This window comes from Eretmochelys imbricata, chromosome 21, assembly GCF_965152235.1.
Source record: "Eretmochelys imbricata isolate rEreImb1 chromosome 21, rEreImb1.hap1, whole genome shotgun sequence".
Taxonomy (NCBI): domain Eukaryota; kingdom Metazoa; phylum Chordata; order Testudines; family Cheloniidae; genus Eretmochelys; species Eretmochelys imbricata.
Window position 1 is genome coordinate 3354805 of NC_135592.1, and position 27957 is coordinate 3382761.

The window sequence follows — 27957 nt, forward strand, 5'->3', positions numbered from 1 at the left end:
GCTCTGATTTGAACCAATGAGTGGGTTGGATGGGATGTTCCACACGTGTCATGTGACAGAATGCCATCATGTTGTGTTACACCTTGCTCAGCCAATTAGTTAATGTTTTGAAACTGTGGACTAAAGGATGATGTTCTAAGTTTACTAAGTGAGAGGGGAAAAACACCACCAAGTTCATAATACCACCTCCTGCAGCACCTGGATTTGTCTTGGCAGGCTCCCATCCTCATGCGGACCACACCCAACTGTTTCACATGAAGCAGGGCGCTTTGGCTAGGTTGTTGTAAAGAGTGCGCTAGTTTGTTTAGGAAAAAAAGATATTTCCCTTTTTAATGAAATGTTTGGGACCACGATAGCTGTATTACTACAGCACCACCTAGTGGCTCAGTTAATTAGACAGTTAAGATTAGATTTCCATTTTTATACCACAGACATCTGTAACCATCATCAGCAGTTACTTTATTACTAAAATCATTATTAAAAATAATTTTACATTTAGTAAAGATATTGACTAACCTCCAGGGACCACGTTTCTGGTCCTTCTAGAGACAGAAGTGCATATTCAAGTCAGTGAAGGGACGCAGCTAAGCAACTAAACTTTTTCCTAGTAACTGATGAGCGCAGACACATTTGCCGTATCGTTCTCATTCAAATTCTTTCATTCAGTCTTCTCGGAGCTGCATTTAGAACTAGGATCTCCACATAATTCAGCAGCTGCACCACCACCACACCTTTTTGAAAACATGTCTAAGGAAGTTCCTGGTTTCCAGTAAAATTGCATATCGATTCCTGAACAATCTTTTAGCTACAATGCAGTTTTGGATTTCCTATTTTGTTCTTTTGGACCTACAGGATTGCTTGAATTTACTCCATGGTCACAACAGCGGAGATACGACCTTATTCTCTTCTGACCTACTCTGGGGCAAAGCAGGAGTAAGTCACCAAAGTCGATGGAATTTCGGCAGGGTAGATCTGAAGTGGGGAAATCACGCCCGATATCAATAACAGAAGGCTGTTATTTTTTTGCTAGTACACAAACAAGAGTGAGTTTGACAAATACAAATAGGTCTCTCCACTCCCCATATCCTGAATTTTGTGAAACTGGGAGGTTTTAAGTTAAACACATTCAGCTCGCTGTACTCATCAGACCAAGTTCACCAATCTCTTCGATACTAATATTCGCTGTGAGTTTTGCCTAAAAAAGTAATAGCTGGTGGTAGCTTCTGTGCAATTACATTTACTCAAAATCAGTTCTCCAGTCCACAGATTCACTTGAGATGTTGCACATAACTTCATTCTTGGGCTCCTGCCCTGCAGCTTAACAATATTAAAACAAAGATTCCCTCAGTGAAATACACGATCATGTCAGACTGAAAGATCATAGACCTTGATACAGTATTAAACTAATTTTTTTACATACAAAAATAATTATACAGAGGGATATTTTCAGCAGAATACAATCTTTAAATATTCAAGCGAATTTACAAAATATTTAAAAGCAACCTGATGGTCTTTACTGTGTAGTCTGATTTAATACATCAACAAGGGCCAGTGTGGAGACAGGTCATTAGCATAACCACTGTGTGCTTGCGGTTTAGTATAACAGAAGACTTTAACTACTGCAGTAGCAGGAAGGAATTCACAAAACATTTCTTTATGAAAACCAAAACCTGAAAACTAACAAAAACGCACAAACAAAATTAAAATGTACTAAAATTTAATCATTCATAAAAGCTTTGTAATTTAATCTGTGACAGTAAAACACAAAAGCAATATTAGAGTTGGTTTAGTATATTATATATTTTTGCTTTGAAAGCCATAGAAATCAGTTATCCCAGTTTTTTCCTATAAAAGACCCATTTTTCCAAAGCATTATGCACAAACATTTTTAATTAGAATATAATGGCAGAATGAAAATAATGATATTCCATAACTTTTAAATATAAAATGAAGTCAATGATTCAAAAAGTTATTTGCTGCAGTGAGTTCAAAGGGAAAATTCATATAGTATATATCTATATAGTAATAGATATAAAGTATAATGGTTGAACATTTTTAGCGCTTGATGGGGAAGGATGATGATAAAAAGGTCAATATGAAATAATTTTAATTATAGTAGCAATATCTAACATTTGAAATGCATCCATGCTCTTTTGTATAATTATCAACTAGAGTCAATTATATTTATTTTCACATCTGTTAACTGCTATTGCAAAGGAGAAATACTATTGTCTTAATTTCCAAAAGATATACACAGAGCAATTTCTTTTTCCAGGGACCTTGTGCAAACCATTATAAGATCTAAATTCTTCACATAATATATAAAAACAGGAGAAGCCTCTTCAGATATGTTGTTACTTTGTCATTTTTTGACATCTGGAATGCTGGCACTTTCCAACTGGGCAACAGTTCTTCATTCCTGCAATCTACGATTTGTAAAAGGAAAAAAAAGTTAGGGTCTTTCTTAAATCGTCATAGAGATGAAAGATCTTAAACAAAGGCCCAAAGATCATTGCTAACAATTGGCCACAGAAGGAAAAGCTGAGAACAAACATATACCACAATGGACAGCATTCTGACAAAAAGGGGTTATTTCACTTCATCATTGTGATTTGTTTCCACTGTAACTTCTCCATATGCATTTAGAAGTAGAGGAAGAGAAAAAATTGGATTCTTTAGAGACTTAACTCTTTGGGACCGAGATTTTTATTGTGTGTGTCCACAGTGCAGTGCCATGAAGCCCCTCTCCTGATTGGAACACCTGGGTACTACTGTCATGGCAACATGGTCTGCATTTCATCTGAGGCTACAGTATTCCAACTCATCTGGCTTGTATCCATTCACTAATGCTGGAAATCAGGAATGCAAAAAATGGCATTGCTGTGGTGTTATTTCATTAACAAAATGGCTGACTGGAAATCCCTTATGGTTTTCTTTAAATGGATAATGAGTTAGTGACCTCATTAAAGCCGCTCTTGAAAGCTTGGGTTGTAACAAATCGATTAAACAAATTAATTAAGACGAGGCTCACAAACAATGGCAAGCACAGCAGAGAATCTGATATTTTGAATATCTGTCTCAGACTTAACCATTTCCATTAACACAAAACTACTAGCAATTCATCAACAAAACTGCATATCCACATTTTTACCAGTAATTTATCAGCAGCATGTAGTCTGCGTGTATACTCACTTTACTCCAAAAGTTGCAAGCGAAACACACTTGCTACACCACGTAACCTATCACAGTGTTCCATTTGTGCCAATGAAAAGGATACTAGCTGCTGCCATTAAGGACCAGCAGCAAATGACTTCTAGTACTGACAGACCAGCAGATGGCACCTCTTCTAAATGTCACGAGGTAGGTGTGTTAAGAATGGAGTCTGCTTGGCTGATGATACACTGGCTAAATTCAAATCCATAGCCTGAGGTACAGTAAAGGGGAGAGGTGTCTGGTACTATTTGTACCATGCTATTGATTTTTTTAAACCATATTTCTTTCCCCTCTTTACTTGTAAAGCATTAGGGTCCAGCCTGCAAATCACTAGGAAAGGATAAAGGTAAACTGCATAAAGCCCCAAACCACTAGGAACCAGCAAGGTATTCAGGTGACTGCTCCAACTCTGACCAATCTGAAAGCTATTTAAAGACGAAACATGTTTACGTTTCATGAACTAAGTACATGATAGTTATAGAGATTAGAGAGACCCAGGACACAATGGCTGGGCAGAGGACCACTGATTCATGCAATCTTCAGAAATTAAACAAGTCATCTTAGAAATCTTTTGGGAGTTAATTTTTCCCCAAAGATACATGGCTGCTGCAGGACCAACCGATACACTGCTTCTCCAGATAAACTCTACCTGTACAACGTTAGCAGAGTTGCAAAACATGCATCTATTGATAGATTAGGGGGGAAAAGCAAAATACGTTGTTGGTAAAGTTTAAGGCAACTTTAAGGAACTGAAAGCCCAGAGCAGCAGCTGACTATGTCCACTTAATGCTGTCTCTAACTCTTTTAATCTAGCTGGGCTGGGCTACCATAGCTCGCACGGTACACAAGAGCATCTGCTTTTCTGGGGTCCTGAGACAGAGGGCGCTCTGCATTGCATCAACAACAATGTACGATTTTCTTGTTTTCTGAAGATGGCTCTCCTGCAGAATCAAAGTAGTTTCTGGACTGGAGGGGGAGATTTACAAAGTAGCATGTGTACAACCACCACCAGTAGCCTTAAGGGTATAGTGCCTGGAAGCTGTGTCACGCCAGTCTCTGTGTAGGAGCACAGGCATGTTTCTGTCCAAAACATAAAGCGTAAGGAAGGATGGTCTCCTTTCAGGAGCACTTTATACCAATGATTGTAGCACAGAGCATCCTGCCGAGATACGCAGGAAGATTATTTATGGCACGTGTCCAACCACGGTATTTTTTTGGTGGGCAACTTTTCATTTCTTTGCCATTCAAACTCCTGCCTCTCCCACCTCAATTTGTGATTGTCCGTATATCCCCTCAGGCTGCGCAACAGCGGCAGCCAGCCCAGAAGCCACAGGAAGGCCACTGGATTTCAGCAGGGGAGAAGAGGGCAACCAGAGGGCTCTGGCTCTTCCTGGCCTCTCACCTGGCTCAGAGCTGCTGCGTGAGGTGGGTCTTAAAGCAGCAGACATGACTTTTTTTTAGGCTTCTTCTTTTCCACTGGTGTTTTTCTATTTATCTGTCTGACCAGGTCATAAAAGATCTGAAAGAGAAAGGAATGTTTAGCAAACCACGAGTCACACAACACTTGAATTGCAGAGGAGGCTAACTAGGCTGGTTGGCAAGTTGGTACGTTTCCTTGGTGGCTGAAAACTTAAGTTCTGGAATTAAAGCTTGTTTCTCATTACAAAAGTTAAGGAGCAGAACATTCAGTGTCAACTTGGGTGAGCACAGGGGGTGCAAGAGTGACTTAAAGCTCACCTTTGCCTCCTCTGCTCCTAGTGCAGGCAGGTCCCCCTGCTCCATGTCAGAGCAGCACAGGGCTTGCAGTAACTGATACCAGGCAGCAAACGGCCAAAAGAAGCTGAAGATCAACTTAAGGCAGGGGTATCCTGACTCTTGCACCATTCCCTCTTGGAAGCTGAGCAGGAAGCGGAAAGAGGCCCAACACTCCTGAGGATCATCTTTAGATAGGAGCTACCCTCCCGGGGCTGATTAATATGGCTTCAGGGCAACATTACACCAATGCCACAGCATAAAGCAGCTTCATCATATTGGAGCATCTGGCCCTCAAGTTCCTGCCTCGTCTCCTAAAACCTTCCTTCAATCTGCTCTGTGGGAGATCTGCCTTTTTCAAGTTCTGCTTTTGCAGTACACGTTGGGGCTATCTGGTGACTTACATCATCCCTCTTCTCTGTCCCAAAATCGTGGGGAACCCCAGACTTGGCTAATCAAATTAGCATGAAAGAGCAACAGATAGCTGCCGTGCACTGAAAACTTCCCCAGAAGGCACCAGTCTCAGTGTCTCCTTATTGCTGTATGAGTGCATTTCTTGTTAACTCCTTTGCTACAGTTTGCTCTGCCTACAATGATACTTAGCAGCTTATTCATGGAAAAACTAGCTCCAAACATCCCTGCAGAGCTATCTCACAGTATCAAAGAGGATTCTTTATCCCCTCGGAAACCCCCACCCAACTCATTGTTTATTTTTTCCTTTTCCGATATGGCTGATGACTCACAAATGCCTGCTGATTCCAAGGAGCTTTAAAGACAAAAAAAAAATATCTGTAGAAATGAACCGCAGTATCTGGAAATGAAATATTTTCCTGATATTATCTCCTTTAAAGCACTGAAACATAGTCAACTGGTTTTAAATTAAACGATAAAGCCAGCATCATGGTCAAGCTTTAAAAATAAAATATGTTAACAGTATTTAACCAGCCTTTCCCCTGCAAGTGACAAGTAGCTTCCAGTAAAGTATTTATAAGCCAGGGACCAAGATTTTTGGTGCCCAATTGAAACATCTTTAAAAAAGCCTGAATTTCTGAAAGTGCTGAGCCCCCCCCCCACACCCCCACTCTGAAAAAGAAGCCGCCTAATAAATCTAGCTAGGCAGGCAAAAATGGAGGTACCCAACAATCAGAAGTCACATTGGAAAAATCTAGGCTCACACTGTTAGGTGTTTTTAGTGGACGTGAAAGATTATTGCTAAATGTCTGCATAGAAGATCGCAGCAAAGGAATGACATTCCCTCGAAGAGTCAGCTAAATGTAAGAGTAATATAAGCCACCAGAAAAGGTGAACTTTGAAGATCTGCTAATGAGTATGTTCAGCATCATCTTTTCAAAGAAGATGCTCAGAAGTTTTCTGTGTACATGCAAGGTTTAACAGCCCATTTTCAGATAATGGCAAAAGGAATTTAATCCCTCTCGCCTCCATATTTTAATACATTTAAAGAGCATCAAATCCAATATTAGCCAGAAAAATCAAAAGGTTGAATAGCCGAAGTGTTGCCCTTAATAATTCCAGCCTAAACAAACATGTAGCATAATAGTTCACTTTAGAAACAGAGTGTTCCTTCTCTTTGCTTTTCCCAGCTTTTGTGTGTGTCACAACCAGATTATGAAAAACACATTTGTGATATAGTCTCCAATTCACAAAACGAGAGCGTCTTGTGGCAGTGTGTCCCGTCAGGCTCAAACACTATGGGGATAGGTGTCCTGGAAACTGGAGTATCTGGTACAAAGACAAATTTCACAAAACTGATTAAGCTGCCACTTGTAAGTCAAAGAAATCTTAGTTCCCATGACAATGGTCCCTGAATAAATGCATGTGTAAAGAAGCAATCTTGGGTAACTGGGGGTTCAGATGCTTGCCTGGACTATATACAGATTAAGCCTACAAATTTGTTAAAAAAACCCTATAAAGCTCCATTAAACAGAGTGCAGACATTAATGTCCATGGTAATCCTCTTCTCTACGACATGCTAGTGGAGTGAATACACAGAGAGGGAATGGCAATATCTTGGTTCACTCATTAGGGATGATTTTATGTAACTGTCTTGTGACTGCATTTGATGCTGTCACTCACGAGTTAAACATATTCATTGCATACAAGTGAAACTCTCCCCCTCCTGCACAGTTCCCTGGTGTATGTTAATACGTTAAGATGCCTCTGGCCACAGAGTTCTCAGTCATCAGTATGTCGAGTGTGGAAATCTTATGTATTTAAAAAAAAAAGGGGGGGGGGGTTTCTGACTGTTCTGTGAAGCCCACTGTGAAGTACTCTGTAACTGATGCCCTGGGTTCATGGTATCATTTACACTGCACTGGGGTCCACGTTTTACTACAATTTTAATGTTCACTCAGGGTTGAGTTAACAGTACCCTCCCCATCTGGGGCTGACTCCGACTGCCACTTAGTGCAGCATGGCGTGCCCTTCTCCTTCTGACTTGTCACCTTTGGTGCTGTGAACTTCACATGAGCTGCCAATCCCAGGTTCTACTGCTTTTCCTCATTTTTAACCCCCCATTTGGGCCCACCTTGAGGGCGCTTCACCCTCCATGGCTGCAAACCTGGGCTCTGTCAGCCAGGAAATGCTCAGTAGAGGCTAAAGAGCTCAATATTGCTGGAGAGCAGGTGGAGCCTGAATGCCGTGCAAGGTACACCTATTTGCACAGGTGTTTTCCAGTTGAACCTGTCACAAACTGCCCTGACAACACCTTTGTGCTGGGACTTGGCCACAGTAAAATAGCAGCTTAAGAGAGGAGGACGATGTGTCTGTTTGGTAGGGCACCAAGATACTACAATACAGCTGATCAACATATGTAAAGCAAATTAATTTTTAGCAGAGCAAACAACACGACTAGAAATATGCTGGGAAATACGCAAACGCCAGTACTCCGAAGATGGCATCTTAAGTAGTTACATACCCACTTGGATAAAGCTCATTTTGGGTGAAATCCCTCCATTTATACCCTCCACTTCTGGCTGAAGTGCTGTGCAGGAGCCATTTACACTGAGATAAATCTCACTTTTTGGTACTTTGGAGAGACTAAAGAAGGGCATTTCATTACAGTGAACGGAATACAGCTGTTGTACCCAAGATCAAGACTCCAGAAGCATCCTAAACCTAGATGATCAAGATGTGTACAATGGTCTGAATGCTGTATTAGTGATATTTCTATGGGGGTGGTGAAGTTAGAATATACAAAGGACAAAAGTGATTCACTATTGCCTAGCAATGGAACAGCTAGTACTTACCTCATTAACATTGATTTTAGACTTTGCAGACGATTCTAGAAAGGCACAGTTACACCATTGTCTTGCTAAGTTCTGACCCTGTTCTTTGCCAACTACGCGTTCATCTTCCAGGTCACATTTATTGCCAACCAGAATCATTGGAACCTGTGTGGAGAGACCAAGGAGAAGCATATGAGCAAACACTGTTCCAACAAACACACACTGCATATAACCTGGACTGGCCCAGAAAAGCCATCAGGGACAAAGGTTATTTCTTCAAAAGTCATTGTCTCTGTTTGACAGGGCTACATTTCATAAGCACAAGAAAAATGATATAAGCTGGAGTATACAGTCCACAGAGTTAGAGCTACATTGAACTCACAGACTAGACTACAGTTCAGGGACCTGCGGGAAAGGGGCTGAAGGAAAACTGTGGCATGCAGCCACCATGACCAAGTTTCACTGACAATTAATCACACCATCTAACAAATGGAAATACTGCAGTTTAGGAGGTTACATTATACAAGGTTTATTTTGAGGTCATCCACTAACATCATGCTAGTCAAAAACAATGTATTGTTGAGATGCTTTCAAGCGACAAGAGGTTAAACTGCATGCCATCTTAACTTATGTTAGACAACAGGGTATACAGCATATTTCCAGAGATATATGCTGAATGTTGTCAGCCCCAGTGACCCGGCAGTCTGTTGTCAAGCCACAGAAAATAAATGGGGCCACCTTTGAAAAACACTGCCTTGATTTGGAATGAAAGGGACTAGATGCATGCACCTAGGAAAAGATTTCTATGGCCTTCCACATGTGCGGTCTCTTTTCCCATTAGGAGTGCAGGACCATGCTGCATTAACAGTTCTATGCACACAAAAGGGAAAGCCTCCTGCAATAACAAACATACTGGACAATTTCATGTTCATATTATAGAAGTAATTTAGCAAAAATTGCAACTAATTGTTTGTAACAGACTCATAAGAATCTTGATTAGTAGGACTGGATGAAATGCCATTTCTTCATTTAATTACATTCATCTTGTTTTAACATCAAAAACTGCTTACTGCCTTTGTCATATGAGTAACCCGCACCACTGTACCCTAGGCCCACTGTAGTTAAGCTCTGCTCAGGAGGTTCAATGAGTAGAAACAGCTGTAGATACGGCACAAAATGAGGGCAAACTATCTGTTAAATAGTCTGATGAAGGAGCTACCAACTGCTGGCTGTTTGAGGAGCCACCTGCCCCTCAGGAGGGAAGACGTGCCTAAGGGAGCCCAGGGTCCCTGCTACATTTCCTGGGGAGTGTTACAGGAACAGGAGTGCCTTCAGAAAGTGACCTTGGCTACAACACACACTTGTTACTGATTTATTTGCATTAGACAGAACAGAATGGAGTAGTCTTTACACACATCCAAAGAGCTGGGACAGTTTTTCAACAAACATGAAAGCAAACAATGGATGGAAATGAAGGGTTTTCTTGCACACTGGGAGAGGGCCAGTAAAATTCTTTTCTACTGTAAGTTCTTCAGGGCAGGGACTGTATTTATCTTATATACTGTACAGAGCCAAGCATGTTGTCAACATTCAATAAATCAAACATTTCCCTTTCTAAGAATATATTCCCCAAAGCTTCCATGGCAAACAATCAGATGATTGTTTTGACTGTTTGTTTGTTTCTACAGTTTTGACTGAACTAATTCTGAGTGTTTTTAATGGTTATCAGATTGTCACAATCCAATACCATGTGACAATCTGATAACCATCAAAAACACTCAGAATTAGTTGAGTCAAAAAATGGGAACATTTTTTCCAGCAGGCTTTAGCAGTAAGACACCTTTGAGGTGGTAACAACATGTGAATTTCAGAAGACTTTTCCTGTTTCCCCTCAGCCTTGTGTTCTATTGATGGATATCCCTGCATACCACCAGGGAAGAACACATTTAAAATGACAGGGAGGAAAGCCAAAAAAGAGTTGGTAGGACTTCATATTTAAAGCGTAAAAGAATGTTAAAGAAAAGAGCTCTCACAACTCTACAATGTCTAATCTGTTTTACATCTCCTGTAAATGAACTCTGTAAGCAACTACAATATAGTACAGAAAGTCCTGGGTTGCATACCGTTCATATAAATCCCAGTTCCTGAAATAGTGAAATGGAGTTAAGGTAAGAAATCTCCAGCTCCTTGAGCATTTTTAAGCACACAGGTAACATCAAGATCTGCACTACATTCCACTTCTGTATTTTACTTACATGCACAATGCATATACCACTGTTTCCCCATAGCACGGTAAGAGACAAAATTACAGAACTGCTGATAGTGGGTGTGCATGCCATTCCCTTTCTGCACACAAAACTGAGCCACAAAACCTGTACTTTCTGGATGGAAAATAAGTTGCTATACGTTTCCTTCAATAATGTATATAAGCACTATAAAATTTCAAATTACTTTTATTATTTAGACTTAATTTTGCACAGAAATGTTCTTAAGCCGAGTCTTAGTCAACTACATTTAAGACTCATTTAAACCTCAAAACAATATGGTTTCAAAAGAGATCAGACAACATTTTATTTTTGGGAACTACATTTTGCTTATTACAGCAAAACCTGAAGTCATGAAACAGAAGCTGCAGGCAAAACAAAATCTCTGTTTCAGATCAAACCATTCTACACTACACAAAATATAGATATTCACAATTACATATGCTTAATTAGAATCTCTCTCATTTTGTATGAGACCAGAAGAAAATATCCATTTTCCCAGACATGGACACTGATGTAGAAATGTAAATATCTGAACACATTCAAAACTAACCAAAGAATGTTAAAAAGCGGTACAGCAGAAAAACGGAACACGTAAATGAGGTATACATTTGTCTAGATATGGGGAGATACGAGACACATGGTTGTTTTAAATGGAAAGAGTTAACTAACTGCTCCATACCAATGAGATTTCTAGACTTATTGAAATAAACTGAATTTGATTAAGTTTGGTTTTGATCATTTTGAAATTCAAACAAGACAGCAATTTATACTTTTCTTGCACATAAATCATTTAACAGTTAAAATGCTGAAATTTTAAGAGACTCATTCTGCTAGCACTAAACACAAGGTAATCTCTAAGCCTTGTACTCATGAGAAAAAGAATATAGAGGAAAAAAATCTTGTTGGAAATTTTAATCCATGAACTAACATCCAACTAATTAAAATCAATAAGTAAGTTTTAATTATCATGAAGCAGAATTAAAGTAACCGTGTCCACTGTTTGATTAATTTGACCAACCTATGCTACAAATGCCACGGCAAGCAGTGTACATGGTTGAACAGCTCAGTGCATTGACCTAAATGCTAATAAAAGAATCATGCTACCAGCAAGCATAATCTCCACGTAATGAAGCTTAGTTTTATTTAAATAAAAAGTTTACCAAGTTAAACCAGAGAGGGGATCAAAATCATTTAAAAAGCAAGGTAGCCAAGGTTAAGGAACAATGAAGATTTACTGGTAAATACAAAAGTTAAGAGATTACCCTCAGTTTCAAAACACATTTAGCACCACGGTAAGTTTATCCTTCAGAGCAACCTACTGGATTGTTCAAACAGCTTTTTCATGAATGGCTATTTAAATACAATGCCTATGGCTTACTTATGATCTGGCCTAAATATGTGCAACAACTCCAGCTCTGTTTACTGATCCTCAGCATTACTCTTAACTGGATGAGTGTAAGAAGATAAGGTAACAACATGTAAATGAGAAGCTACCTCTAGCATCCCAGCTCAGCTTCAAGGACCATATAAATGACCGAAGCAATCCAACTTCAAAGAAAACAGTTACTTTTGTTGTCAGTGGTTAAAATCTTTTTCACGCCCCTCAAGATAAATCCTTGAAAAGATTACTAACTGTATTAATCAGAGTTTAATTTCAGCTTCCTGTCATCTAAACATAAAATGATGAGGGTCACAAAACTCTACAATTCACCCCAACACTGTCCTGTAAAACATCTGCAACTTCAACTCCATCAGAAGTTTTAGAAATAGACTTATTTAGAAATATAGACATCATGAAACACAGAACCATGCAACAGAACTAAAGCCTCTAATGACAGGAACAGCTCCATCCACAGGGTCCAGAGGCACAGCATTATTGCATATTATCTCCTCCTATGATGTACAGGCTGATCAGTACTTTGCCAGCGAAAGGATTCAGTGTACGTTCTTTTTTAAATCATTCTTCACTTTTTTTTAAAGTGTTCTAAAAATTACCTAACCAATAATTAATTTCTATCATTAGCTGAAAATTTTTCAAAAACTAAAAATAAAATTCTTTATTCCACAGCTGTTAGACCCTCTTGGGACTATAAGGTTTTTGGAAACAAGGACTCTTGTAATAGAATAGTGGGAGGTACAAAGAAAACTGTCCTGAGTTTATAAGTCTCAGGAGTTTCAAAAGCTATATATAAAAGTAGACCCTTAACACACACACTTGTAATTCAGACTCTGAATATGCATGTTCTCCCTGAGGCCAAAATTCCCACATCTGGGTGCCTAAAGTTAGGATCATAAACCCAGCCATCTAAATACAAGTTGCCAGATTTTCGTAAGTGATGAGCACCCACGTATCCCACTGTAATCAATGGGAGATGCAGGCTCTGAGCATATCTGAAGTCAGGCCACATGAATATGTAGGTGCCTAAATATGGACTTAGACCAGTATGAAAGTTTTACTCCCAAGTCCCTCCTCCCAGGGCTACCATACACGTTTTCAAGTTTTCTGTCTAAAACCACTGTAACTAAAAACAGTACTGTGTTCAGGAAACAGCCCAAGACATCCTGCTCTATTCAACCTTAGCAACGAGCTTTCAAGATGAGCCAGCAGGATAAATATACAATTGAAAAAGTAGCTATTGACAAACTGCCAGTCAAGTTTAAATGATATGCTGTTCCTGCAATAATCACAAGTTGATGGCCTTAATGCTCAAAACCAACACTGACAGGTTCTGAAATACAGCAATGTTTTTTTGTTCATTGTAGAGTAAGCAGCAATGGAAACTGAACAGAAGCAACACAATCTCACCTAGGCCTAAAAAGGATTTATGAAAGTTGCTTCCCAGAGGGCCTTGAAGACTAAAATCCTCTCCTTCAGGACACAGATAGAAACACAGAATTCTCCAGGGAACTGAAAATGGGATACAAAGCCTTTACCTACTGGTCAGTAGTGATTTAAAGTAGTTACCCATTTGCCAGCTGTTTGGTGGCCAATGTGAAAACGACTTCTTGGTGGGCGGGTATACACATCAGAAACACTACCACAGATGAAATCCTTCTTGGCAGTCTCAGCAGAGACCACAGACCAAAAGGCCATGGAAACTGGGTCACCTCCTCAACCCTAGATGCATGCAGATCACATGCCTTGGACATTCATTTCTACAAGGTAAAGATCACAATGAAAGCACAAATGTGGTTGGTACAGGTAGCTTGTTAGAGACTTACAAATATTAACTGTTCAGGTTTGAATTCTGCAATACAGTTTGCTTATGCAAACAGAAACCAAGCTACTACTCAGAGTCTAGAATCAAGACTTCCTGATCAGCAAGTGCAAAATGAATTTTTATTCCCCAGACCAGCTACTACATAACATTATCGCTTAAAAGGTTACAATAGGTGCACGACAAATCTCCCCTGACCCTAAAATCACTCAGTTGATATTAATGCAAAGTAAAAAAGTATTTTCAATCTCCAGTGAGGACTGGGGAAATTTTCGTGCAGAAAGAAAACTGACTTTGACTCAGTTTATTAAGACAGGAAATTGAACATGTTTTCAAAATAAAGTTTTTAAAAAAGTAGTCACTGGCCCACATGTGACTATAAGCTCTTTGGGACAAACTGTTTATCTGTATTCTGTATTGTTATAGCCAAACAAAAACCATCCAACACACACTGAAATAAGCGAGTCCTTGGTCTTGGTCATGTCTCAAGCGAACTCATGGGGCAAAGGGGGAGAGGAGAAGGGGAAGGGAACAGAACAGTATTCACTAGAGCAGGGGTAGGCAACCTATGGCACATGTGTCAAAGGCAGTGTGCGAGCTGATTTTCACTGGCACTCACACTGCCCGGGTCCTGGCCAGAAGTCCGGGGGGAGGCTCTGCATTTTAATTTAATTTTAAATGCCGCTTCTTAAACATATTTAAAACCTTATTTACTTTACATACAACAATAGTTTAGTTATATATTACAGACTTATAGAAAGAGACCTTCTAAAAACATTAAAATGTATTACTGGCACGCGAAACCTTAAATTAGAGGGAATAAATGAAGACTCGGCACACCCCTTCTGAAAGGCTGCCGACCCCTGCACTAGAGTAACAGATCATACAAAACACATCTCTGCCTTGTGCAATATGACCGAAGGCTATGTAACTAAGCACACTTCTCAATGCTGCCATTATTATCCATACAGCTGGAATAAAGGTAAGAAGCTTGGCTAACAACACTTCTTCCCTCCCACATACTCAAGCTCTTATTTCAGTGCTGGTTGCCTCATCTTTAGGCCATACAAAAACATACGTAGAGTTAAAAGAAAGCTTGGCAACACGCTTTAACCAATTTTATCCATCACTAAGTTTGTAACCCACTGCAAAAATTCGATTAATCTTTTTGGTGACTAGGCTGAACACGTCTTTTCCACTTATAGCCCAGGTACAACACATTCAGGATGATTCTTCACATGTAAGCTTCCTCCTCACTCAATTAGAGGAAAAGAAACTGAAGTACAGTAAAATTTGTTTAATTTTTTAAAACAATAATATTCTGATATAACTCATCTAGAAAAAAGAAAATGCCTATACTGGGAAAGACTATCAAAGTTAAAAACCAACTAAGGACAGATTTCCAAAAAAGTTCCGCAACCAGCATTTCCCATTGTTCTCACCAGAGCCACCTGGATGCTGAGCATGTCTGAAAATCTGGCCAAGTTGTTTGTATGCCCAATGGGAGAAGAGCTCTTCTGAAAAAAAATCTACCCCTAATTTTGGATGCTGAGCTCTTGAAAATCAGCTCAATAAAGTTAATGTAAAAAAAAAAGTTTTTCTAAAACATCTAGCACAAGCTTACTACACAGTAAAAAACATTCCTAGGCAACAGGAGTCTTCAGTCATCCATCAGCTTGCTCAAAAAAGCCAAATACCGGCTTATTTACTTACGGAAAGATTTCAATAGCTCACAAAGCAAAAAGTCCTTTACTTACATCTTCAGTGTCCTTAACCCGTAAAATCTGTTCCCTCAGGTCCTGTAAGTCATTAAACGTGGACTGTGCTGTAATAGAATATACTAGTGCAAACCCTTGACCGTTCTTCATATAGAGATCCCTCATTGCTGTAAATTGCTCCTGTAATCAAATATTTTAAAAGGTAATTAATTAGCTATTAATATATATAACAAACATTTCAAAAGGAATCCTTTTATTCTAATAGAGATAAGAATGTAGTAGCTAACATTACATTTACATTTTTACCCCTTACAGAAATTCAGTGAAGCCTATGAATTTAACGAAAACATTAACTCAATTCCTTCCCTTCTTCCTCGCCCCTCCCTCAGGAGGAAAAAAAACCACGTTAGAACAGACAAAAATAGCAGAAAAAAAGGCAGAGGATGCTATAGAATTAAATCTGGTAAATATCTTGCAGATAAATATGGACTAATGTACATCTAAAGCATACTACTGTTAATATTTGGTTAATATTTGAAATACCAGTGCAAATGTGTTATTTCGCTGCCAGAGATGTGACAGTCTGCAAAAATGTCCCTGCTCTAGTACTGTGCAGAGACTGCCTAGGTGCCCACACACTTGTGGTTTTTTTTGTAAACACCAATGTGTAGAAGAAAGGGTGAGCTCACATTTAAGCACATGTAACTGTACAGCAGTTATTTGCTGCACGGAAATGGCTTGAAGGTTCAATGTGATCAAATATAAAGGTATGCAAGAATGGGCTGGAAAATCCAGGGACTGACCCAAGAGCTATCTTTTGTACAAGTCAGTGAAACAACCTTCACTAGAAATTTTAACCATACTTTGATTTCTATCTGCCTGTGCTACTTTCAACATCATGGTACCCAAGTGCTTCCCAAAACAAACAGCAATTGTGTTTTAAAACTCTTTTAAGAAGCAGATCCTCCTCCCATAGCGTTCTCAACCACTGGAGTCTGTTTGTTTAGTGACCCCCTCCCACAGGATGATAAAACGGCTTGGTAGGCTTTCAGGAAGCTCGCTTAGTGGATGCTAGGAGGAGGGGGATGACAGGGCTTCCCCCAGCATGGAACAGTTGGGCAGCACAGAGAAGCAGCAAGAGGGGCAGTTGATCTGGGCAGGAAGGGATTCCCACAGGAGGCACAAGGCCCTTACATGCTCCAGTCACATGGGCTATGGGGGTGGAAGGACATCCTCAGCTGCTGCGAAGGAGAAGCCTCTCTTCAAATTTGCGCTCTGGACAGGCTGCTGTTTCATCGCGCCCTCCTAACATGGAAAGCAGCTGAAGGAGAAGAATGTCCCTTCCAGCACTATCTGAGGAAGAGCCACAGCATGGAAGGCCCTATTTGTTGGAGGAGGGTGCTTTAAGAAAGGAGGAAGCAGGCCCAAGTGCAGCGGCTTGACAGGGAACTTTCTTTGTTTGAAAAAAATAAATACATCATAGTTTCAATGATTCAGGACCTTCAAGTCGTGTCCATTGTTAGCTTATGGAACGGTGTGGTTTTATGATGGTCATCCCATACCCACCTTTGTCCTCTTATAGCTTGTTACCATCCCTCATGTCTGACTGCCAGCTCTTTGGGGCAGGGACCATATCTTTTGTATGTGTTTGTACAATGCTCAGCACATTGTGAACTCTGGGCAACATCACAATACAATACATTACGAATGATCATCCCTAAATTCTAGCATCATGTTATAAAGATACCAGTTTATTCCTATGCAGAGTTGATAAGGTGTTTAGAATTTGGAGGAATACTAATCCATTCATATCCCATCTGTGAGAGAAATTCATGCTAGGTAACATCTACAATCACTGAAGAGACAAGGTGGGTGAGGTAATATCTTTAGTTGGACCAACTTGAAACAACCTTTCAAGCTACACAGAACTCTTCTTCCAGTCTGGGAAAGGTACTAGGAGTGTCACAGCTACATACAAGATCGAACAGATAGTTTAGTGTAAAAGTAGTTAGCACATATTATAAGAGACCATTCAAGGTGCAGTGGCCCATTAACATCCCTATAATCATAGGACAAAAAAGGTTTCAGAGTCGCAGCCGTGTTAGTCTGTATCCATAAAAAGAAAAGGAGTACTTGTGGCACCTTAGAGACTAACCAATTCATTAGAGCATAAGCTTTCGTGAGCTACAGCTCACTGCATCCACTGCATGCCTCCGATGAAGTGAGCTGTAGCTCACCAAAGCTTATGCTCAAATAAATTTGTTAGTCTCTAAGGTGCCACAAGTACTCCTTTTCTTTTTTCGAGAACACAGTGATTGTGTGCAGTTTTCCTGGGTTTGGCCGTGTTCAGGTGACAGATTCACCACACTGGCTTTTGGGTTACTTAACAAAACACTGCAGTTTAGTGCAGCTGCAGTCAATCTAACATTTTCTTTTTGACAGGATGGGGCTATTTCACTGACAAATCCTTTTAAAATGCAACTTCATTTTTAACTTTAAAAATTCTATATTTTAGATTTTTCTTACTGTCCCTGCTGTGTCGAGGATTTCAAGCATACACTGTTGGCAGTCTACTTCCACTTGCTGGAAAAAAAGGAAGAAACAAACAACAGTAAGAAAAAAAATGTAGTATGCTCAAAAGTGTGCAAGTGTGAGACACAGAATTACAACCAAAGAGCCCTTTAACTTACGTTTTCCTTCATCCCTCCTCAAACCCACAAAAAAACAAACCTGTTAAATTTTCCAAGTGTTCCACTTACTAAAAATAATTTCAGATTAAAGAGGGTAATTCCAGAAAAAGCAACTCTTGAATACGAAAGTTTTAACAATTTTTTCGCTTTATTGTCATGCACAAAAAGCACCATTTCCTTTCGTTTTCTGGTTTGGAGCCTTTAATTGTGACAATAATTATTCTTATCTCTAAAAAATGGGGATCTTTACATCAATCTGAGTGGAGAATGCAGCTCTAAGGATAGAATTACATCAAGCCACTGTATCAAGGATTCGAACAAGAGCTTCTGCTTTGTAATTGCAAGCTCATTTCCAAAAAGGCAGTGAAAAATGTCATATGCCTTCAAAGTAAGCAACATTCATTTAAACTAAACAGTGAAGTGGTCTGTTTTTTTTAAAAACAATGACTATACTTCAGTACTTAAATCTGTGATATTTGTGTTATTTCCTTTACTTACAGTAGGAAACGTTGCAAACGCCATGGCATGATAAATTCAGATTCATTTATTTTTAAATGGCAATCAGTGTTATGTCAGCGTACCATGAACTAAGACTCCATGACATTAAGGGTATGGCTACACTGTGATAAAAAAATCCTGTCGCACCAAGTTTTAGAGCCCGGACTGCGGGGCTAAAAATTGCAGTCTAGACATTCAGACCTGGACCTGAGCCCGGGCACCCTCCCCCTTCGCAGGGTCTCAACGCCCAGGCTCCAGTCCAAGCCTGAACGTCTACACGGCAATTGTATAGCCCAGCAACCTGAGCCAGAGTCAGCTGACCCAGGCCAGCCGCTATCACGCTACAGGTCTTATAATTGCACATACCTTAAGGCCCTGATTCTGCAAAGTGCTCTATACAGGCACAGAGAACCAGCTGCATGGATCAGTTTGCAGGACTGGAGGCTAACAAGCCAACCTCACTACACTAACACAGATCCAAACTCACAACCCTTACGCAGACAACATTCGCAGGACATGGAGAAGTTTTGCCTGAACTTGAAAAGAAAAAGAAAGATGAAGTATCAGGCCCTAAAAGGGTTGATAGAAAATAGCATAATTTTATACTGTACCTTTCTGTATGAATCTTCTATTGTGGGGTCATATTTTTCAACAAAAATTCCCTGAACAAATTGTACAGTCTGAAAAAAAGGGAAAACAGTTAAAGAATAAACTCCGATATGGCCTACTGACCTTCAAGTAGCAGCTCTTCTAAAACAGAATAGTGTAAATTCTGCATCACATCAGTATTGCCAACCCAAGCATTCAAAGTCATGAGACAGGACAAAAATTTAAATCTAATAAAATTTGGGGTTTTTGGTTGTTTGTTTTAGTTTTGAAGTCTTCAGTGTGTACGGTCATCGTTTTAAGAATTTCTCAGCAACTACGAGGGCTAGAAACTTAATTATTTTTTAAAGTGACAGCTGAGTGTCTCACAAAATCTCACAAAGGAACTGGGCCTTCAGGAAAACCACCAAATATTGAGAGACACAATAAAATCTGGAAAGGTGTCACCACTGTGAAAGCCTCTGTATTTGAGGTCTAAGTTTCATTTAGAGCATCTCAGTCTTATTAAAATGCAGTAACTTAGACTGTAAGCTCTTTAGGGCAGGGATAGGGGTTTTTTGTTCTGTATTAGCGCAGCACGTAGCACTGGGGTCCAGGGCATGATTAAGACTCTCCAAGGTGCTAAGATAACACAAATAAATAAAATATTAATACTGACAAAGATATACAGCAAGATTTCAGAATGACAGATTTAAAAACTATCTTTAAATTATTCACCTCTTAGTAATTGTAATTGTTTTTATAACAATCAAAAAATGAATAAAAACCAACTAGAACAGTGCACCATACATTCAACCACCACAATTTATATTAAAACAGAAGAAAGAAGATACCACTCATTTCAAAACTGAAGTTCTTTCCCCTCCTATGCACGCACTCAGAGTGAAACTAGAATGGGAAGCTTTTGACATGGCTGGTGTCTGGATATCCAGTATTTACCTTAAATTTGTAAAGGACCCTGTATTTTAACTCTGTTCTTTTAGGGCTTTTGGATGGAAACTCATGCTTTTCCACCAACCACGCTATGGTTTTCTACTTTTGCCTTGAGAGATAGATGAAATTCGCTTTCACCTATCCCAGGGCTTCGCAAATGTCTTTCATAGTATGGATCAAATCTGAATAGAAAGGCATGTGCTTTAGATATTTCCTCTCCCATTTGTGATTGCAAAGCATCCCTGTAACAGCAGCAGCATTTGCTTACATAGAAGAGTGAGGTTTTTAGCTTCTTTTAATGTGATTTAATAGCGGGAAATGAGGAGAATGTAGCACCAAGTGCGACCAGCCAGATCTCTGCAGGTCACAATTTGAGAAATTCGGAACTGCTCTATTTTCAGGGTGGCGGATTTTTTGTTTTAACCAGATACTGCTACATAATCTACTAGATAAACTTGGGTCTGTGAACCAGGAACTACTAAATTCTAATGCTAATCTGTCTCTGACTTGCTACATAAATATAGGTATAGCAACCTCTGTGCCACACACACACACACACACAAATAAATAAATAGCAGGGCTCAAACATGCTTTTGCTCCTAAATAGATGGTTTCAGATTTTGAAAGAGTAGCACACAGCCAGGAATGTGCAAAAGGCATCACTATATTCTGGAGAGTACAAAATGCCCACTGGTTTCTTTTAAACTAGCAAGAAAACAATTTTCTAGCCTTCATGCTAGAGATTTCCTGCAGATGGGAGGCATGTGGCCTCACTCAAAATCTCAACTCATTCTGTAGTCTAGAACAGTGCTTTTCAATCTGTGGTCCCCAGACCTCTGTGGGTCCGCAGACTATGTCTAATACTTCCAAAGAGGTACATTATGCGCCTCCATTCAAAAATTTTAAAAGGTTGAAAACCACTGGTCTAGAAAGACAAAGTCTCTTCTTCTCTACCATTTCCCTATCACACTGTATGGCGGTTATCTCAAAGGTCTCTTCAGATAGAAGATCCCAGAAATACCACTTTAAATGAGATCATCGGTAATGCAATCAGCCATGGTGTTATATAAGGCAACAGGAGCCCTACCACAACAGACAGAACTCCTTAAGATTGTGGTGATTATATCCAGAGACTTCGGAATGGTTACTACCAAAAAGGGTACAAAGACTTTGTTTTGGTTAAGAGGCTAACACTGGAAAATATGATTCAGTCATGACTCAAAAAAAACCAACTGTATCTCATTGGTATACTGTTAATAGTTTCCCCAGGTTTGTAAGTTAGTCTTCACACAAAGGTGCTAGAACCTGGCAGACCACTCTGAACAGCTTCTCCTTCTAACGTAATATCCCAACACAACTCATTTTGTAATCAATGTATGGTGTACCTCATAGAAGAAAGTTATTAACTGAATCCACAGGGCCTTGTTTTCAGAAGAAACTATTCAACCGCAGCTCCAGCCAAACACTATGGGAGCTGCAGGGATCAACACTTCTGAAAATAAAGTTCCTTGTTTCCACCAGGTACAAGACTGCCCATTACACTGAAACATCACTGTATTCACATTTAACTACACTGTGGCTCTATTTGTTACCTAGTATTACTTCTTCACCTTCCAAGCACTTCACAATATTTGCTGATCTCCACAACACTCCTGTGAGGTAGGTAGATAGCACCCTCACTTTATATGTAAGGTAACTGAGGCAGACAGGAGAAGAGAATTCAGAAGTTCCTGGCTCCCAGCCACACCTTCCATTACTTATATTACTCTCCCTTAGCACAGGGCTTGAATGTTTGCTCATTTTGTGTTTGTCCAATTATACATATGACCATTTGCAGCCAGATGCTGGTAACTTTATTTTCTCACTGATTGGCCAAAGGATCTTGCTTGCCATTAGAAAGGAGCAGAAGTCCATCGCACAACAGATGACTATTAAAAGAAAGCTTTAAAATAACTGCGCATTCGTTACTATAAAGGACATTCATTATACGGCCATTAGTGCCCGAGGGCAAGCCAGGAGAAGTGTTGCACTATCAGCATTATATTGGGAAGCAAGAGTCAAAACAAGAAAGGAGGTTTTGCAATTAAACACCACCACATTGTGTTCTCAACTGTCATTCAAATACAGAACCAAATACCAATACCAGCCTCTTTATAAGTAATGTTAGTTTAAGTCACTTGGGGGTGGGGGAGGAGAGAGAAATTTTAAGATTACTATTCGCTAGGGTGATCAGACAGCAAATTTGAAAAATCAGGACCGGGGGGGGGGGGGGGGGGGGAAGGGGGGGAATGGAACCTATATAAGAAAAAGACCCAAAAATCGGCACTGTCCCTATAAAATCGGGACATTGGGTCACCCTACTATTGGCAGAAAAATACCATAGTTATATTGTGTTTTAATCCCTTCCACTGTATTATTTTAAAGCCCATCAGAACCTCTCTTCTGATGGCTGTCTTGTAAATAATTTACTATTTTGTTACCTCTCAATGCCATCAGATCTTGACTTGTTTATTGTTAATTTTTTGTTCCCCATTATCAGCATGTTGGATCAATATGTCCATATGTAATGCAATGTATGATTATATAATGTCAATAATGGCATTTGGCTTACCAAATATCACCGGACATGCACACTGACATTATTCTTCATTCATTCCAGTTGTATCACTGGTACAAAGCTGCTGATCAATGGAGTCACCCCCCCACTTTACAGTGTTGTAGGTGAGATGAGAATCAGGTCATCATACATATTACTTATAAAAAACAAAAAACAAGTTTATTTGTCCACAGAAAAGATCTGAGAATTAATGAGTCTGAAAAAAAAATCTAACTTTTACCTAAAAGTTAAATATTTGGAAAAGCAAAAGTTTGTTTTTCAATTAAAAAAAGCTGCGAGACTGAACTGATTTAGATTTTACATCACAAGTGAGGAAACTTCTCCGAAATTTGACATCTGTCTGACATTTTAGTGGCATGTACAGTAGGTTAGAAAGACTCTCATCGCAGGACTCCTAAATCACAAATATTATATTCCTGATGGGAAAAACAGACATAGCCTAGGGGACTATTGAGGGACAGGGGGGTGAAGAGCCTCATTATTAATTGCTGAAGTTACCATGGAAGAGTAGGGTTTTATACAAACACATTGTTAAGAATAAAGTTTTACACCTGCATGATACCACAGGTTATTATGGGGAAATCGACTAAACAGTGCATCAAACCAAATGTATTATTTAACAACCGGATATGCTTTACACCTCATCTGTCTTCTCTCACTCACCCTCTGGGTGCTGCAAGTAACTTACCAAGTACATCAGCTTTTCATCTCCATGTGTAAGTGAAAGGATGCAAGAGAAAACAATCTTACTATCCTTAACACCTTATTTTTGCCTACACTAAAAACAATTGGACAGCTACTCCCACCCCTAAGTGACAGGGTGAATTTGCTTGCTTTGGTAAGTTCCCACTAGTCCCTCCCTGCCTACTCCTTTCAGTAGTGAGCTGGCTGATTTAGATGTGTGATACATAGCTGACGCATGCTCAGTACTACAGTGAAGGACTGAAGTCTCCATTACAGTGCACTGGCTTTGCTGTCAGCACTGCAACACAAACCACTGCGAAGCAACACACATACTTCAGACGTGAGCGGTGCCAGTGTTACCCTGCTACACTACCAGTGGGCTACACTACCCTGGTTTCAGTCTAGTTCCATCTGCAATGGAAAACATGCAGCCCTCAAGGAATGCCAGCTACCCTGCGCCTCAGGCATCCACAGTTCACGAGCATTCAAGCCAATACGCTGTGCTTCATTTTATTCTAGATTACACATTTTCAATTTACAAAATATATATTTATATGCTAGGTTATATACATGCAAACTGAAAATAAAATAGCAACACAAGTCTTTTCACTGAAAACAATCTCAGTGCTCCATCTTTAAAGATTTGGTCATTTTAAATGTAATACATTTACTACTTGAGCAGTTCAATAGCAGTAATCGAATCAAGTGTTGGGTACGCAGAAAGTAACAAAAATGTCCCGATAGTGTAAAATAATTCTATTTGCAAAGAGACACTGGTGAAATTTTTGATACTGCCCTCCAATGCACAATTTTCAAGTCAGATACTGAATGCTTACTCACCAAAGCAGACTTCCCAACGCCTCCTGAACCCAGGACCACTAGCTTGTACTCACGCATGATGTGGTCTGTTCAAATACAGGTAATCTGAAAAACAGGGGGAAAGCATGGAATTAGGAGCAATGTTTGCAAGCATCACCTCAGAAACATTACATGTTTTCCCGAAGAACCGCTGTCATAGCACGTTTATTTGTAGGACAGACTAAGTACAAAAATCTCTTGTATAGCTAAGTACAAAAATCTCTTCAGCCGCAGCAAAAAGATTTTTATTTTAAACCTGGGTACCCAAGCAAATGTGTACTTTGATGGCTGTAATTTACTGTACTCAGTGTAGCAACCTTCAAATTCAAAAAAATAAATTAAAAACCCACTATGTTCTTTTCACCAGGATGCTGGTAGATGTACAGAGTCTTTTTATTGTTTCTGTTCAGTATTATTATACGGGCTGGGATTTACCTTTATTTGTTTTACAGACGTTCAGTTATTCACCTATTTCAGGGAATGTGTGAGGAGTCTGACTCTGGAATTAATTTCTTCCCTTGGGACACCAAAACTTAGACCTGTTCACATTTGACCCTCTTTCTTCCCAAATACCTGAAAGAAAAGACTAACTTTGTAGTATTCCGAGAAAGTTGAGTTATTATGGTCATATGTTTTGCTGTAATGATAAATGGGCATTTTGATATGTATCCATCCATTAAAGAGAAACAATTCTTCCCTAAAATCTATCTGCACAAATTACTACTACTCGCTTATGGCACCTTTACCTCACTCTTCCAACTTTTAATTGCATAAAACTACAAGCAATTAAACAAGAAAATTGAACCAGTGAAATAAAAGCACCGGAGTTTACTTCACCCCCCCACCCACCCGCAACAGGGAATGATTTAGGAGGTCAATATTTTCTTTCTGAAAAAGGTCAGGCCTGACTTAATGCTGCCAAGTCAGAAACCTCTCTGCTCTTCCACGCAACGCCTGTGCCTTTTTATGGAAATCTCTCAACTCCCTATGCAGCACAAGAAAATTTCTCATTCTCATCAAGATGCCCTGACAAATAAGGAGAATGACAAAGCCAGCGATAAACATTTTACACTATGTTTACATTATAAGCCAGGCTTGGCTGCCCCATCAACAGAGCCCAAGCAAACAATGACCTCACCAGCTAATTATCTGTTCATTCGTCCCCCAGTAAAATAGCACTTTCTTCCCAAGTAAGGATTCAGAAATATGAATGCTATGAAACTGGATAGGTTTAGTTTCTCAAAGGGATTTCAGACTAACTTTGCCACATGATTTATGGGCCTTTCTAGGTATAATCTTATGATTTGTAGTAAAAATAAAGATTTATTCCCTGTAGCAGGATATAAAAATAAACCAACTTGCTCACTGGAGTTAACAGTGTACAGAGGGCATGGTCTGTGTTCCCAGCTCTGCCACTGATTCACTCTGGGACCATCGGCAGGTCATTTATAACCTGTCAGTGCCTCAGTTTATACATCCATAAAATGAGGGTGAAGGCTGTAACACAAAAATTCTTGACAAGAAAGTTGCTCTATGACTGCAAAGAACTACTGATGGGAAACTGATCCTGAACTCCAAAGATGCCCTGTAGCTAAATTACTTGGAGTTTATGTTCTTGAACAAGATGAAGAATCCATAAGTACATCCCCATTTGTTTTAAGTTCAAAACTGACATAGTATGAGACAGAGAGAAATCTAAAGGCATTACCCAAAATTACCAGGCTGGATGATACATAAACAAGTCTGATGTGTTTCAATTAGAGGATCAAACAGTCCCTCATTATAAAAAACACTAACATCAGCCTTGATGGAAACATGCAAGATTTTGTAAATATGCATGCAAAGTTGTACATGCACTGTTGAACTCATCCAGCTTGCTCAAACTCTAATCTGCAAGTGCAAGTCCGACGCTGCATGCACAAAGCAAAATATGTACAAACGTGTGAACAGATTATAGCACCTGCCTTTTAGAAAATTTAGCCCACTATGTTTACTGGCTAGGAACAGTAGGGATGGACTGGATCGTCACTTCAAGATAAGCCTTTGTTTTAAAATGTTACGTTTATAACATTTTGCCCTACGATAACTGCAGTCCTGTTGCTTAAATACTCCATTTTAACCCTTGTTATAACATGCTTGACCTGTGAGCCAATGTTGGGTAACCCACACACAAAACTGATCTTGCCTAACAATCTCTGTTTTATTTATTTCTCGCTTTTAAGCTAGTAAAATTTACAACCGTTCTACCTTCCTCCCAACCTTAGACCTGATCTAGCAAAGCACGCAGGTGTGTCTGTGTGTGTGGTGGTAATGGTGGTGGAAGAGGTGTTTTCTGGATCAGGGCCTTAATGCTCAGCGTTTGAACAGCTCAGAGTACTGTAGTGAGCTCATCACTGAAATGAATGTTCATATAAAGCTATATTAATTTAACAAAATGTATCCTAACAGATTAGTACAGTGCGACAAAAAATTAAACTACACTTGTGGAAATACATACAAGTAATTTTAACAATGTAATACTATAGCTTTTTTTGTTTATACGTTCATTTACTCATTAATTTGCAACATTTGATTATCTGCAGTGGGGCTCCCAGTCAGGGTTAGCTAGGAGATTCTACCACACAATGTCAGTGGAGAAAAATTTACTGCAAGTATCATCTCTGAAGTCCTATTTCGTGAGACCAAAAACCCACAGAGGAATGCGCCACTAACATTTTTAGGTCAGGTTGATTTATATAGAAGGCTAGATCTTATGGCCATTAATGTATCAATGCCCTTTATACTAAAACAATAAATCTAAAATCTTGGTCACTATTTTAAGGAGCCAATGCAGTAACAACCTACAGGAATTCTTTGCAGAAGTAAGATTATTTGAAAGTTAGCATTCTGAATGAGACCTAACTGCTCACTGTGGGATCTGGGTAACTCTCAGACAATGAGTTTATCCTCACAACGTGTTTGTGAAGTAGGGAAGTATCCCCATTTTACAGATGCAGATATTGAAGCTGAGAGAGATTATGTGACTTGCCCAAGGTCACACAGGTCTATGGCAGAGCTAGTTACTGAACCCAGTTTGCTCGAGTCCCAGACCAACACCTTAACCATAGACCATCCATGCTCATGTGGTAATGGATGCATAATACATCACAGAAATCAGAGAAAAAGAGACCTTTTAGGTCAAATCCCATTTACAAAGATACATAATTTATGAAAGCTGGACACAAACCGGAATCTCCAACTGTCACATCAGTTCTAGTATGTGCCTCATGTGGCTAGTGTGTTTAACAATTGATTCATCTGTAGCCACACAGAACAGTAAAATATTTTGCAAATAACTCTGCTCACTGGGCCCTCTGGAAAAAGCCTGCTAGTTCTCTGCAGGATTATCCTAGCAGCTTTTATTGAAAAAATAGCTGTAACTGATTCTCTTGAATATGAGACTGTCTAATGAGTCATTGTGGTTCAATGGTGCACAGGACAGAGAGTCAACAATCCAGGGTTCTACTCACAGTGATTCAATGGCAGAGCTGGGACAACTCAGGCAAGTCACTTCCCCTCTCTGAGCTTTAGTCTGCTCTGTACAACAAGGCTCCTTATGGAAGAAAGGCACTTTGAAAGTGCTAAGTGCTATTAGTTAGTAGAAGTCTTACTCCATGTG

The 27957-nt window shown here is 39.5% G+C and overlaps 1 protein-coding gene across 6 annotated transcripts in view; it reads right to left on the bottom strand.

Moving 5' to 3' along the window:
- Positions 1–438: 438 nt before the first annotated feature.
- RAP1A (RAP1A, member of RAS oncogene family) overlaps positions 439–27957 on the bottom strand; it is a 68097-nt gene continuing 40578 nt past the window's right edge. For 4 of the 6 annotated variants that reach the window (XM_077839161.1, XM_077839159.1, XM_077839155.1 and 1 more), the window contains 7 exons: positions 24282–24365; positions 19213–19281; positions 17940–17996; positions 15453–15593; positions 8232–8375; positions 4616–4732; positions 439–2426 (listed from right to left, as the gene is read on the bottom strand). In XM_077839161.1, the coding sequence (XP_077695287.1) occupies positions 4646–4732; positions 8232–8375; positions 15453–15593; positions 17940–17996; positions 19213–19281; positions 24282–24338 (555 nt within the window). In that variant the 5' untranslated portion in view covers positions 24339–24365 and the 3' untranslated portion in view covers positions 439–2426; positions 4616–4645. Of the gene's footprint in view, positions 2427–4615; positions 4733–8231; positions 8376–15452; positions 15594–17939; positions 17997–19212; positions 19282–24281; positions 24366–24734; positions 24873–27957 lie in introns of all 6 variants that reach the window. The other 2 variants (XM_077839160.1, XM_077839158.1) reach the window with 1 other exon arrangement.